Genomic DNA, 14,787 nt, shown 5'->3' on the forward strand with positions numbered 1-14,787 from the left:
GTTGTTTTCCTTTACTATTAGGGTTATCATACTTCCTCCTTTAGGAGGATTTGTCCTCTTTTTTTCAGGTTTTTGAAGATGTCCTCCGAGGACGCCCAAATGTCCGCATTTTTGGGAATTCGTCCTCATTTACAGCTTTTATGACGCTAAATAGGAAATACGTGGTTCGGATTTTACTCCACAATTCTAAGTCTGAATATTTTGAAAAAGTATTTTCCTTTCCCGATTCCAAAATATGGTAACTCTATTTTCTATCCAATATTTGGGCGAAATCAAGGCTATAAGGGTCAGTTCAGTCTCGTTCCTTAATCATTCCATCATTTCAAATCACCGCACAATATTGCGATAAAATGAAAAGAAAGAACGGGTTCGAAACGACTCTTGGTAGCCTATCAATCAACACCCACCTTGGCTCATCGCGCCCTTAGAACGTGTAAATAAGATGCTGGCATACATCATAAACCCAATAAATAGGAGTAACAGCAGAAATAGACTACATAAGAAGAACAGCAATTAAAATAACATAGCATATTATGTGTCGGATGGCCAAATAGATATGTAAAAATAGTCGTCATGTAATCTCGACCGGGACCCACGATATTCGAATATCGTAAGCCCTGCTCGACCTCATGGACAAGTCTTCATTCAATAGGATCTACTTTTTTTTATATCTTGCATGTGGATACTGGACAGCCTGGTGATCCGCCATACTTGTTAAAGCGATGCGTCCTATTGTACTATACAAGTCAACATATCGTAGGTGAAAAACGGGGACGCACGTGCGTTGCACTTACGCTTTAGACTCCGAAAGGAAGAAAAAGAACTGGTGTCACCAGAATCATATATCCGTGGGCAGATGGTAGGCCTACGCGTCACTACGGAAAGTGTATGCAAAGCTACAGATGGGAACCGGCATAGAAATTTAAGGGGGTAACGTTCGAAACCGTTACAATTAATTAAGTCTAGGTTCCATCCTTATTGTACCGCGTCTTTATTTTTAAAAAGAATAAGGCACATAACAAAAAGATAGATCATTTTTTTCGTCTCGCTTCCAGTGAAGGGCGAAAGAAAAGAGCAAGGGATGTTGTTTACAAAAGAGACAGCGGATAAATCAAGATCGTACGCTGATACAGCGGACATTAGGCCGAGATGGATGCCAGATTGAGAGACCGTACCCGTTTCATTCTTCCATCCATCGCACTGTGTCCTGTGTAATCGCATTGTGAAGTCTGTGCCTTGGGCGGATAAATATGATGGAACCGCCGATTAATTGTTGCCCGTTGGTACACGCACTAACATATCTATCTGTATCACCAACAAGAAAGTAATTTTATTCCTTTAAAAATTATTCCGCAAAATATAGTTTAATGAGCTTCTTGGCGGTACAGATCTTCAATATATTCTACTAGTTGCTGACGATTACCCCTGACGAGTGTCAGCCGAACATATTCGGGTTTATTTCGATATGATAATTTAATTTCGATAATTTCGATACAATTATGAAAAAAAGGAATGGTCGAAACGACTTAGAGCAGGGGTGGGCAATTATTTTTCTCCGCAGGCCAAATCAGAAGTAGAAAATACGATGGCGGGCGGAGTGAAAATTTTAATTTAATTAATTAATTTAATTATTTAATTTAATTTTTTTAGCTATATCCTCCAGCGCATTCTAATTTTATTTCTGAATACATTGTTAATAAATGCTGCTGAGTGTGTTGATGTTAGGTAATGAGATAGGGACGATTGGTTAAAAAATATCTATTTACCGTCATGATTCGAAACGATGTTAATCATGATACGTTTTTAGCTCTCTTCAAACCTTTATCAACGTTCTTCTATTGAGACACTAAAACAATGATTCTCAAACCTTTTCAGACACGCTCCCCTTATCGTAATATCACAAAATGTTATTAAAGAAAGAAATCAGAATGCTAGCAATATCAATAGACAGTTTGATATCATGGAAGGTTAATGGCTGTTGCTGAAAGAATGATCAAATATCAAAGTCGGACAATACGATGAGCAATAGCCACGTCCTGGGGGGGGGGGGGTGAATCGCGCGGGGGCGAAATTCTTTTATTTCACTGCGGTTTCGCGCCCCATTCAGATGCTATCACTCCCCTAGTTTGAGAACCCCTGCACTAAAATGTATTTGGGATGGTAAAAAGCTTACTGGCCATGGTCGCTGTCTTCAGAGCAGTGTGCGGCTCGGTGAAATAGCCTTGATGCTTAATTCGCATTTCGAACTTCAGAGTACGTATTGAGTGGCATGAAAATGCTTATAACGATAGGGTTACCGTATTTTGGAAATCTGAAAAGAGGACACTTTTTCAAAATTTTCAGACTCGCAATACCGGAGTAAAATCCTGAAAAAATGGTAAATTTCTCCACTTCGTGGTCGGTTGACTAAAAAAAGATGTCCACTTTCTTGCTCAGCGCCCAAAATACAGTTTTTTCCTTCACATTATCAGTTGGTTAACTAAAAAAAGGTCATCTTCCCGGCTCAGCTACCGAAATAGCCGCCGGAGCGTTACTTCAGTGCTGATTTACTGTATCTCAATCGAATTTTGCCCTAATATTTAACCAAAATTCTCAAAAAAGATGACGAAATCTCGAAAAGAGGTGTCCTCCGAGGACAATTTCAAAACAGTCAAAAAAGTGTACAAATCCTCTTAAAAGAGGACGTATGGTAACCCTACATAACGACCATTTTAAAGCATGTGTACAGTGTACATTCTAATGTACATATACGGGGGAGATAGTGCAGTGGTTACGATAAGCGCCCACCAATCTGACGGACCGGGCTGCCGTTGCCGTTCTTACGGCGACAAAAAAGCCCAGTAAAAAAACCGACGAAAGAAAGCACTCACAAGGAATGGAAAGAACTAGTAGAAAGGGCCGCGGCTTCAAAAAAGATCCACATCGAAAAGAACTGTGACATCGGGCACTCTTGGCCGACGTGGATGTTAGAGTAAAGGATCGTTAGTCGCTACCATGCGTGTCGTTCGACATCCTCCTATCTGTTCATGACATCGCATTGTGTCTTATCGCATTGTACATTGTATGTGACTTGTTCAGATGAAAAAATATAATTCTACGATGTTATGTTATGTTATACACTTCTATACTCTATATCGGTGATTTAGGATTGATGGACACGGCTTAGCTAGTGCAATTATATTAAACAAACTGCAAATGCGTAAAATAACCACAGGGTAAGAAATACAATAGATGTATATCGTCGATTTTCACCCCAGCGTAGGGTGTAAATCAGGAAAACGGCACTTTCAGTTATCGAATTATGTTTTGGCGCCCTTGCAAGTTGCAACGTGTGCAGATCAGTCAAACACACAAATTATAATGGAGATACAGTATGAATACAAAACCCATCAAAATACTCGCCTGATGCGGATATGTACGACCATAAGCATCTATGTGCATGTGCATTGTGCATGTGCCATTGTGCAGTGCATGTGCAATTGTGCATTTAACTCATTTTTGAAGTGAAATTTGATACCTGAAAGTGCCGCTTACCTGATTTAGTTATATGGATGGAATATGGTAAATTCAGCTGCTTTCCACCCATTATTGACTTAAATTGCATGGGAATATACGCGGAGTGGTATTGAACTTACTGCTATTCATGCTGGGCTTTTAGCAGTTATCTGATGCTAGAAACCTTGTATGGGCAATTGAGCAATGGGCATTAGCTCGTCACAGAAAAATATCTATAGAAGTCTATCACCAGTACATATAGAAGTAAAGTCAATGAGAGCCGCAAGAAGGGATGCACGGGGCCGCATGCTACTCATTTGCTACATATAGACTTTATTTTGAATGTGGATTACGCATGCAAGGTACGTAGGCAGCGTAATCGTGGTATATCAATGAACAGGCTTCAAAGTAAACCAATTTCCTGTTCAGTTTATACTAGGGTTATCATATTTTGGAAATCTGAAGAGGACACTTTTTCAAAATTTTCAGGCTCGCAATACCGGAGTAAAGTCCTGAAAAATGGTAAAAGGACAACTTTTTCGCTCAGCGCCCAAAATGCAGTTTTTTCCTTCACATTATCAGTTGTGGGATTAAAAAAAGGTCAACTTCCCGTCTCAGCTCCCGAAATAGCCGCTGGAGCGTTACTTCAGTGCTGATTTACTGTATCTCAGTCGAATTTTGCTCTATATGTAAACAAAACTCTCAAAAAAGAGGACATTTGGGCATTCTCCGAGGACACTTTCAAAAAGTCATAAAAGAGGACGTATGGCAACCCTAGTTTTTATACAGCCTATATGGTTTTAGTTCACACAACAGCATTCAAAAGCAGAGGCGGTCAAAGTAGTCACCGTCGCTACTCAAGTAAAAGTAGAAGTAACGCCGGAATTTCTACTCAAGTAGAAGTAGAAGTAACGCCGGAATTTCTACTCAAGTAGAAGTAGAAGTAGTCTAAAATCATATCTACTTAATAAGTAGTGCGAGTAGGCAAAATCTACTTCAAGTACTTCAAAAAGTAGAAGCACTTCGTTACTGACCACATCTGTTCAAAAGTAGGTTTTGTGTTTTTAATTCCAAACAACCTTCCGCGGGCCGCACTTTGCCCAGGTCTGACTTAGAGTATCATACTGTTTGAAATCAGACATCCACCTGGTGTGGGGTCTGAGGCCGCGGTAAGGCTTCCGTCAGTAACATTCGGAGAGCATATAACATTCGGACAGCAACATTCGGATTCATACATGATTTGGACTGGATTTTGCACAGTTTTGTGTTAGCCGGATTGGATACGAATTTTATCTACCGAATAGTTATGTAATCAGAAGCAAGTTTTGATTACAATCCAGATGAAAAAGAATCATCAACTTTAAGATAACCAATCACGGACAGTGGGTCAAATCAAATATAAATCAGGTAACTTCTTTAACCATAGCCGATGCAAAGTATCTCAGTTCAGCTATAATTTAACCCGTCAGCTGTGTACATTGTACAACCAGGATTCTTCGACAAAGTTATTGGATGTGGATTTTTCGGATTCCTGGACCTGGGGTAGGTTTTTCGGATTTGCGTGAATATTTGGATGTGATTTTTAGGATTTGGACGGATTGTTCCTCAGATCATCATCATCATTGGTTTATTAGCAATTTTATCAGTTCAATACAGATACTCAAGCTGTGGGACGGATTCGGATTCCCAAAAATTAAGATGCGCTCATCACTGATTGTAACCCAAGCTGCTTGTTAGGCTATAATATTGTACAATCCTACATCCTACACTACAATCTCTGAACAGCTTCTTGGAGGTACAGAACTTCAATCTACAGGCAAATTTAGGCTTCCTGGTACCGACAGCGACACCTAGTGTGAAATATGATTGTCGATGAAATGCTTCAGTAAGTTTGTTCTCGGTCATTGAAATGTTTTGATTAGGATCATATTGCGACAAGATTGGATGAAAGGAAGCAATCTTCGCGTCAGTATAACGGTGGTCTGTAAGCTGATGTCTACGCACGCCTGTTGTAGGTAGCACCTCACCCCGCCCATCTACGTTACAACTTATCGTAGTCATTCATAGGCCTCTGCTTTCGCAGAATTAGCAAGAAAGAAAGACCATGGTAAGTACTCGGCACTTGTTACGGCTCTGACTGAAAACAGTGTTTTGTTTTCGGCGAGTTGCGCGTGTCAGACATGGTTTAATTAACTTTGCCACTAATTCCGCTCTGGGTCACGGTTAAACTATTTTTCAAAAGATATTCATTTTCTATAAATTGTCGTTTGCCTGCTTAATTTCTGGTTTTGTTTGAAGTGTGGTGCCAGCGCCAGGCTGCCAGCAAAGTTGAATTTGCCCTGACCCAGTACAGAGAAGCAATAGGTTTTGATCCACACAGCTTTCAGATTCCATTGTACAGTACAGCACAGTGCACTTTCATTATGCACTATGTATAATTCATTCACTTCATTTGAACAGCTTCTTTGAGGTACAGAACTTCAATATACAATTGAATAGTATATTCATATTAAAATGAACCCGAATATTTTCGGCTGACACTCGTCAGGGGTAATCGTCAGCAACTAGTAGAGAATTCGAAAGAACAGCGTATATCAACAATCGTAACACAAAATATGACGTCACCAGCACGAAATGTCGAATACGAGAGCGTTCAATGTACTATTTTTAGATGATACACGAACTCTTTTTGTTGACACAGCCTTGGCTGGTGTATTTTGATAAAAGTCGACTCCAAGGCGCACAAATGAAAGTGTGAGCGAGCCTTTCCGAGTATGCGAAATCTGTTGTCTCGATAATTTTTCGCACAGGCGGGATTATCCAACAAGTGTTTGCCAATTGCAGAATTCATGGCCTTTGATTGTTCCGCATCAATCTTGAGCGGGTGAGTTGTGGGTGAGCTTTTCATCGAGCGTGTTGCGCATTGATGCGGAACAATCAAAGGCCATGAATTCTGCAATTGGCAAACACTTGTTGGATAATCCCGCCTGTGCGAAAAATTATCGAGACGACAGATTTCGCATACTCGGAAAGGGTCGCTCACACTTTCATTTGTGCGCCTTGGAGTCGACTTTTATCAAAATACACCAGCCAAGGCTGTGTCAACAAAAAGAGTTCGTGTATCATCTAAAAATAGTACATTGAACGCTCTCGTATTCGACATTTCGTGCTGGTGACGTCATATTTTGTGTTACGATTGTTGATATACGCTGTTCTTTCGAATTCTCTACTAGTTGCTGACGATTACCCCTGACGAGTGTCAGCCGAAAATATTCGGGTTCATTTTAATATGAATATACTATTCAATTCACTTCATTGTACAACGTACAATCTGTAATTGATGTCCCAAGGTTCGCATAATCACATCAAAATGGAAATCACTGTCTATTCACTCAATTGCACGTGGACAGACTCTGATGAACGCAGTTTGAGGCGTTTTAACATCGTCCAATCTGTTCATTACATCGCATTGCATATCGCATCATTTATTGTGTGTGACTAGAGTGGATATAAATAATTGAAACTGTTGGTCAAATCATGATTATGACTATGATTATCATTGTCCATAATTACTTTATCGGTGCTACTGTCCCATGCAGAGTTGGATCAATTACATTATTTCAGTTCAATTACAATTACTTTCATGAATGTTTCAATTACATTACAATTACAATTACTCCATGCTAAAAATATCAAATTACAATTACAATTACTCCTTGCATGCTTCAATTACATTACAATTACAATTACAATTGCTGCTGTTGAACATGTAATTGAATAATCATAAATTCAACCATGCTCCTTGACAACCGTAGCGTCGTATTTAACAACAATTCAAGTCTAGTTCAAATTGTGTTGTAATAAATGCGTTTATGTGCGTACATAGTATGCTATGTAAGATGGCATTGTGACGTAATATAAGCGTGTTTTGTATGCTCGGTAATTATGGCTCACGTAATTGGAAATGTAAAATGTTATTTACCTAATTTCCTATGGGTCAGGATTAAGGATAGGGTGCAGTATGTCGTTGAAAAAGTATTATAATATATGCATGTGTTGGATTTGCGTATATAGCATATAATTAATGAAATAATATTATTTTTATCGAGGGACGTAGGAATTAGGATGAGGAGTAAAAACAAAACCGTGCTTTGTCAGATAACACGTTATATAATATCCAGTAGTCTGGTTAGTTAGCCAGACGAAATAACGATGCAGCATCGTGATCTGAAATCGTATTGTAGATTGCCAACCCACGGATAGATGCGCAAGATGTGAGTCACGGATGAATGCACCGACAAACGTACTGCAGAGCCGGCTAAAAGCAGCAAACTTTGTAGTCCTAGAGCTGGCGATCTAAGCGTCCAAATTTGATGCATTTGGTCTTTATCGTAAGCTATTGATGTACTAATTCCGAAAATACAAAATAAAATCTCGTCAGGGCAATGTAACTGCTCCAAAATAGCCGTTTAAGGCCGACTGTTCTGAAAAGTGAGAGCGCTGCAGCAGCATGACCACAACAATAACCAATTACGCCCAGCGATTGTTCAGAACAATGCCGATTCCCAGACTTTCACGACTATTTTGGGATGGTACCATTGCCTGGAAATATACTTTTATTGCGGAATCAGTGCGACACTAGCTTTCGATTAGGACCATACATATCAAATTTCGACGCTTGGATCGCCAGCTATGGGACTATGAATTCTGCTGCTTTTAGCCGGCTCAGCAGTTCGCTTCTCGGCGTATTCAGTCGTGAGTCACGTGTTGCGAATCCATCCGTTGGTTAGTAATCTAATAATTGTATACAATAACAACCGAGGCCAGCATAGCGGTAAAAATAAAAAATTTCGCCCGCAAGGGCGCAGTCAACGGCTTCCGCGAATGGATCCACCAAATTCCTTGTCGACATTTAAAGAGAATGCATTATAAGTCAATTATTTTATGTTGTGCTTGTCAGGTCTCAATAGCAATTTAATGTAATTGAAATTGTAATTGAGTAAAATTTTTGTCAAATTATAATTACAATTACAATTACACAAAATAAAAATGCTACAATTACAATTACTTTACAATTACATTGAAAAATGTAATTAATTACATTCAATTACAATTACAAATTACAATTGATCCAACTCTGGTCCCATGTAGATTACTTTTAGCTTAAAGTTCTACTCGGGTTGTCATAAGCGCGATCGGGATATTTTAACAATATAGACCTACTCACTAACTCGCATTTCAAAAGAAGGAAGACAAATTTAACATTGAGACTTTAACAGTTTAACATGGCACGTCTTGGGTTTGCCTTTCAATTCATGTCTTGATCAATATAGATATATTTCTGGAACACCTTGGAGAATACTTGGACACAGCATATAGGCTGTGTCCAAGTATTCTCCAAGGTATTCTCCAATGTATAGATACTTTGTAATGGACCTGCTAAGAGAGGTCTCGAGATGCTTATCAATCACTTAACTACCAAGTCCTAGATTTGATAACGTTTCCACTCGTTTTTGCATCTACAGGACGCTGCATCTGGATCGGAAACTTGTTCGCTGTCAGTTGCGGATATGGGAGATGACCCTGGACAAGTTTTGATTCGAGATGAAAATTCTATTTTCAAGCCTTTGAGAACAATTCCTATTGCAGTATTACAAATTATTCTTCAAGTAAGTAGATATTGGACTACACAGACTAAACGACCGTATCTTGCAAGATCTCATTTTCTGGTGAACTATCAAGAACTGAATGGATCCCTCCATTCTTCTCATCAATTAATGCGCATACATCCTGTAGTCAAGCTTTGTGTCGTAAAACTGTGTTAATTCTATCATATCTGTGACTTGAATAGTTTAATTTTGTAGGTTATAATATATCACATTGTCTAATTAGTATATTTTAGTACCTAACGCAGTAATCATGTATCAACTCAGATTTGTAAAATGAACGAGCTTAAAAACATTCCAGTTTGTCTGTTACGTGGAACCAACACTTATTAAACACCAAACAAGCAATTAGATTTATTCATTTAAACATGTACACGGAAGATTTGGGCCACATCAACGGTTTCAACGAGAGGCTTGATGGACAGCATATTGGCTGCACCCTGGTCTATAGCCTCTATGTCAAACTAGATCAGATAAGCCATTAGGTTTAAAAATCACAGAATTAGAACTATTAATCCAGGAAAAATGCATCAGGACTTACTTATTATTACATCAAATTAAAGACATCACATTGAATATTATGTTTGTTCAGTTATTGCTATATTTCGCGGCCTATAAAGATTCGGAATATCCATTGGTTGTGATCTAGCAGACGCAACCAACTAGTAAATTACATTAGCAGTGAGGGATTCTATTGAAATGTTGCTACACCATGTTTCCTCTTAACGTAGGGGCGAAGATGAGAAGTGAAGTAGAAGTACGGTAGAGGAAAATAATATTTAATTTAGTATGTGCTCTAAGCACGAAAGTATCGCTGAATATAATTTGAATACCGGGTTGCTTGGTTCCGTTCACACCGCATTGTCGCCTCTATCAAATATTTCATCACAGTAGGCAGGCCTATGACCCCCCATAACATTTGAAACTACCGTTTCGCAATCTAGCAATCACCTATTATACCTAGCAGCCCATGACGTGTCCTAATCTGGAAAAGTCGACTTCGACTTTTTTCAACGTTAGACCTGTTTTAGCAGACTACCGTTGAAACTTACTGGACAAAAGACATGAAATATATTTTCCGCTTTTTAGAAGTGGTATTTGTATTTTTCTTTCAATTATGAGTATTTTACGTTGAGTTCTAATTATAGTTTCAGTTCTTTGTCCGGAAAACATACACATGTAAAAGTATAAAAGCAAGTGTAGCAATGCCTTATATTTTCCGAAAATTAAGCTGTACACGATATGGCATTTTTACAATCTGACAAATTTTTAATCAACGTATACTAATCGCGCAAAGTGTTAACAACGTATCCGATACAACTTCTCTGTATTGCTCTTCGACTAAACTCGGGGCCTTATAATATGAGGGAGGACGCCATGTCATGATATTCTCTAAAACGGGGTGTTCGAGTAAACAAAGGATTAGTATCGCATTTCCATATCAATACTATCATTTACATCCCATGATGTGGACAACTGCTTATTCTGTCAAAAATTGACACCTCCTGGGATGCATCAATATGAATCAAGCTCTCTACACCTTCCGCATAGCTCCATTTGCAGCTTTTGGCAGTCCATGCGAACGAATTACGAACGTTTTCGCAATTACTTACTTCAGTAGATTTAAAGTCAGTCAATTCTGCTTCTACTTCAAGTAGTTTTAGGTGGCTTATGGAAGAAGTACTTCTACTCTTACTTGAGTAGATTTTTTTGTCGCTACTTTTACTTCTACTTGAGTAGCTCTCCTGACTACTTTGACCACCTCTTGCTTTTAAGTAGGAAAAACCTAATACGAGTACTTGAAAAAAATAGAAATGCTTCGTTACGGCCACTTCTGTTTCTATGTCATATCTTCCCCCTCCAACTGGTAATGCTGTCACTGAGACCAATATTGAGACAGCATGCTTTAGCTTGACGATCATATTTTATTTATAATGTAGCCTCTGGCAAAAGCGATAACCCACCCCAACACCACCTTATGATGGCTTGCAAAGGAAAAAGTGTTACTGAAAGATTTCAACCTAGTATTATTGAAAATAAATTAAACTGTTTTTTGCAACAACGCAACCGTGTAAGCCTCGACCTTTTCTCTTACAGGCAGGCTTATTTGTGGAATCGATATGGCTTTTCAAGTTTGCGAATAACTGCAGAAATGACACAATTACCTCAACGAATGAAGCAAAAACTCCTCCTACCAGTCTTTTAGAGGTAAGTCCATTCTTTCTAATTCCACTCACGTAAAGTATATTCCAAGTCCTGTACCCATTCATACTGATTTTCACGAAAACGTCTTCATTTCAAAGCGGTTTTTGGACACCACATGTCTACATCGTATCGTACTGCCAATTCTCTGTAACAGTTCAAGTATTTGTTTTCAGTTGGAATGCAGTTCGTTTGTTATATATTGTTACGCGATATTGTGGGCTTTGGCACTGATGCTTCATTGGTGGAGAAAGTTTTTTCATCGTGACCGAAGAAGCATTGGCTACCTCGGCATTTACGATCATGTTGCAACTGTTTCCCGTGTGCCATTTATAGGCATGTCTATTGGTAAGATTTTTCTGTGGAACTTTACGATTTTACAAGTAAGTGCCAATGCTTATTTATCAACCATTGACATTGACAAAAGCGCACTAAAAGGGATTTCGTTTGTGTAATGCTTCAACTGAGATTTTTCAATTCTTTCGTAGGCGGATTCATACTGCTGGTCGTGTTGGCTTTGAAACAAGACGATATCTTCTTCAATAATACCAAAGTACTAGGCGAGCCGTCGTTATGGTTTTTTCTGGAGATCCTCGCCGGAATCGAGCTGTTAGTGACCTTGCTGTCGCTGTCTTTTTACATCTGTAAGTGCCCTGGTAGTGCTGCGAAATTCATGTTCACTTGCTTGATTTTGGTAAACCAATTTCAGCTCGAGTTCATAAGTTCAACCGTTCGCAGCCGGTCCCAGATGTGTTCAACGTCACTAATATCTCGACGATGCCTGTTGCATTCAACTCGAGGTCGATTGTGGAGATTGGACCAGGGTGAGTATTGCTGAAACCACAGTTGGTCTGGTCAGTGACCTGTACTTTATTGGATTACTCAAGTGCTATTGGACTAGTACAGGGCCGGCCAACCCGTGGACGGCGAGGTAATTTCCGAAATTAGTAATATAATACAAAATGGATTGTGAACTTGCAAGGCCAACCAAAAATTTGATTAGTCTTGCCGCAACACTTGAGATGTTATGACCAAAATATCAGTTCCGACGCATTGGCAGATCCATGAGCCAGTCACATTTTGGTAGATCTTCGTACACTGCAATAAAGCAGAATAATTTGAGATAGATTAATCAAAAGTAAAAATTTTCTTCACGTTTCGCGCAACATGTTGTCACTCGATTTCTTGCTTTAAATATTGGGTTACCCCTTTGTGAAAATGAAAGAACGCCTAATGTATCTGATTGAATCTAATTATATTCGCGATTACGAGATAAAGTGTCGTTCAACATATGTGACCTTGCGTTTGCGCTAGCAGAAAGACCGTCGACAATGAAACCTAGGCACAGAATGATTGATGCATGTTGGTCGAGGCTTTCGATATCGATATGTCTAGGCGACGAATAGTCCAGTCATTGCAAACTGCACCCAGCGATATACAGCAGGCCCGCAATATAGTCAAGTGACAATATTATTGACCTATGAACATCGAAAAATTTTCGCGGCTAGTGGCCCGCGTAATAGTTCGTCAATCGAATGTGGCCCTTTGGCCAAAAAGGCTGGCCAGCCCTGGACTAGTACCACTTTGACCATAACAGTTTTCTACCTTGTTAAGTGAAGTTAAGGTAGCGTTTGGATGTATATTGCATATACATCACTGCCATGAGTAGGTATCTCGTATCAGCAAAGGTGGTCAGTAACTGAGGCACTTCCTCCGCTTCGGAGTACTCCTACTCGCTCTACGTACTCAAGTGGTTTTGTGTTTAGCAGAGGTGGTCAGTAACGAAGTACTTCTACTTTTTGAAGTACTTGAAGTAGATTTGGACTACTCACACTACTTTTTAAGTAGTTATGATTTTAGACTACTTCTACTTCTACTTGACAGTTTTCATTTTTGTAGGCAAAAATAAGCGTAGAATACCTACTTACTTACTTGTGAGCCATCACTTCTACTTCTACTTGAGTAGAAATTCCAGCGGTACTTCTACTTCTACTTGAGTAGCGACGGTGACTACTTTGACCACCTCTGGTGTTTAGAGTACTTACCAGGGTTGTAACCAAGTCACAAGTCAATCTCACTTTGATAGTTTTGACTCGAGTCAAGTCGAGTCATTTTCAATTCACCACCAAGTCAAGTCTGAGTCCCATCAGTGAGTAGAGGGCCGAGTCCTAGTTATTATGTTCACTGTTCAGTTTTGAGTTCATTCCGCTTCAACTCACTTTCTTTACTCTGCTCGAGTGATCTAGAATGGCTCGCACTCATAATATCGTAATTTTCCTCAGCCCTGACGTTTTCTGGCCCTATTTTCCAAGCATTAGTACTGATGGACGAAATAACAAAAATGTGGCGACGTTACTATTTTTCGAAGTTACAATAAAATGTCTGTCTTGGCTGTCCTCGTCATATGACTTGGCTCGAGTACAATTCGAGTCAATACAAAAACTCGAGTCGAGTCATTCTACGCATTCGAAAAAATGACTCAAGTCGAGTCGCCAAAAAATCGTGACTCTAGTCATTACAATCCTGCTACTTACTGCTACTAGTACTTACTCTTTATGCTTCAAGTTTTGGAAAGTAGAGAGTAGTGTTGGGGATAAGTTCGCAGCACGTTTATCATAGAAATTGTCACAAGGACTCCATGAAATAACCCTTTTATAACGGTGACAGAATATATTGTCGAAGATTGCGACAATTTGTACTGTAATTTTTGCGTTGGTCGCGAATATCCATATCGAAGTTTCGAAAGTAGTTGCTTCCGATTATCTACTAATAGTAAGTAACCCTTGAACAAATTTACTTTTTCAATATCTACTTGAGTGCTTTGCAGATCTTTCATTTTCCACTTCAGGTAGTTTGACATGTTTTGATAATTTGTTTTCAAACCTGTTTATTTGATATGAGGATTTTTTGCATCACGTTTTTGGCAGAATCCGGGAATGCAACAATGACATCGCGATATTGCAAACGGTCTGCGAGAGACAAGGCGATTTGATCAAGTACCTGAGAAGGAGGTGCGACGTATTGAGTCATCGACTCGAAGAGTCCGCGAGACGTGGCTCTGGTTAATATTGCGCGCCGCGGCTTGTTGACAGTGTATTATTTTGTGAGATATTGCTACTGTGAATCTAAACGAGCGGAAACCACACATATCCAGTGTCTTGTCCACAATTCAACATTTTCCGTTATGCAAGATTTAAATTTCCAAATGTTTATTTATCGAAGCTGCGCCTGGTGCGTACCTTCTGCAATGAAATTTTGTGTCGGCAAATCTTCTTTCTGCGTTCTATCTCGCGGTGTTGCGATATGTTCATTTTTGTTCCATATAGAATCCGATATTCAGGAAGTGAACTGTCTTTAGCAGCAAGTGCGGGAAAGAGTGACTCATTTCTGCTTTGTTTAAGAAATGCTTTTGTTTCATTTACAG

General features: G+C 39.3%; 1 protein-coding gene across 1 annotated transcript; it reads left to right on the plus strand.

Annotated features, from left to right (window-relative positions):
- Positions 1 to 5,365: 5,365 nt before the first annotated feature.
- Positions 5,366 to 14,787, plus strand: LOC145450755 (transmembrane protein 192-like). The gene is made up of 7 exons (XM_080329264.1): positions 5,366 to 5,602; positions 9,021 to 9,164; positions 11,259 to 11,369; positions 11,540 to 11,711; positions 11,852 to 12,007; positions 12,073 to 12,187; positions 14,291 to 14,787. Exons 1-7 carry the CDS (start codon positions 5,600 to 5,602, stop codon positions 14,427 to 14,429), a joined length of 840 nt encoding a protein of 279 aa, XP_080185390.1. The 5' UTR covers positions 5,366 to 5,599; the 3' UTR covers positions 14,430 to 14,787.

This window comes from Botryllus schlosseri, chromosome 11 (genome assembly GCF_051294905.1).
Source record: "Botryllus schlosseri isolate E-star chromosome 11, Bs_hap1, whole genome shotgun sequence".
NCBI lineage: Eukaryota > Metazoa > Chordata > Ascidiacea > Stolidobranchia > Styelidae > Botryllus > Botryllus schlosseri.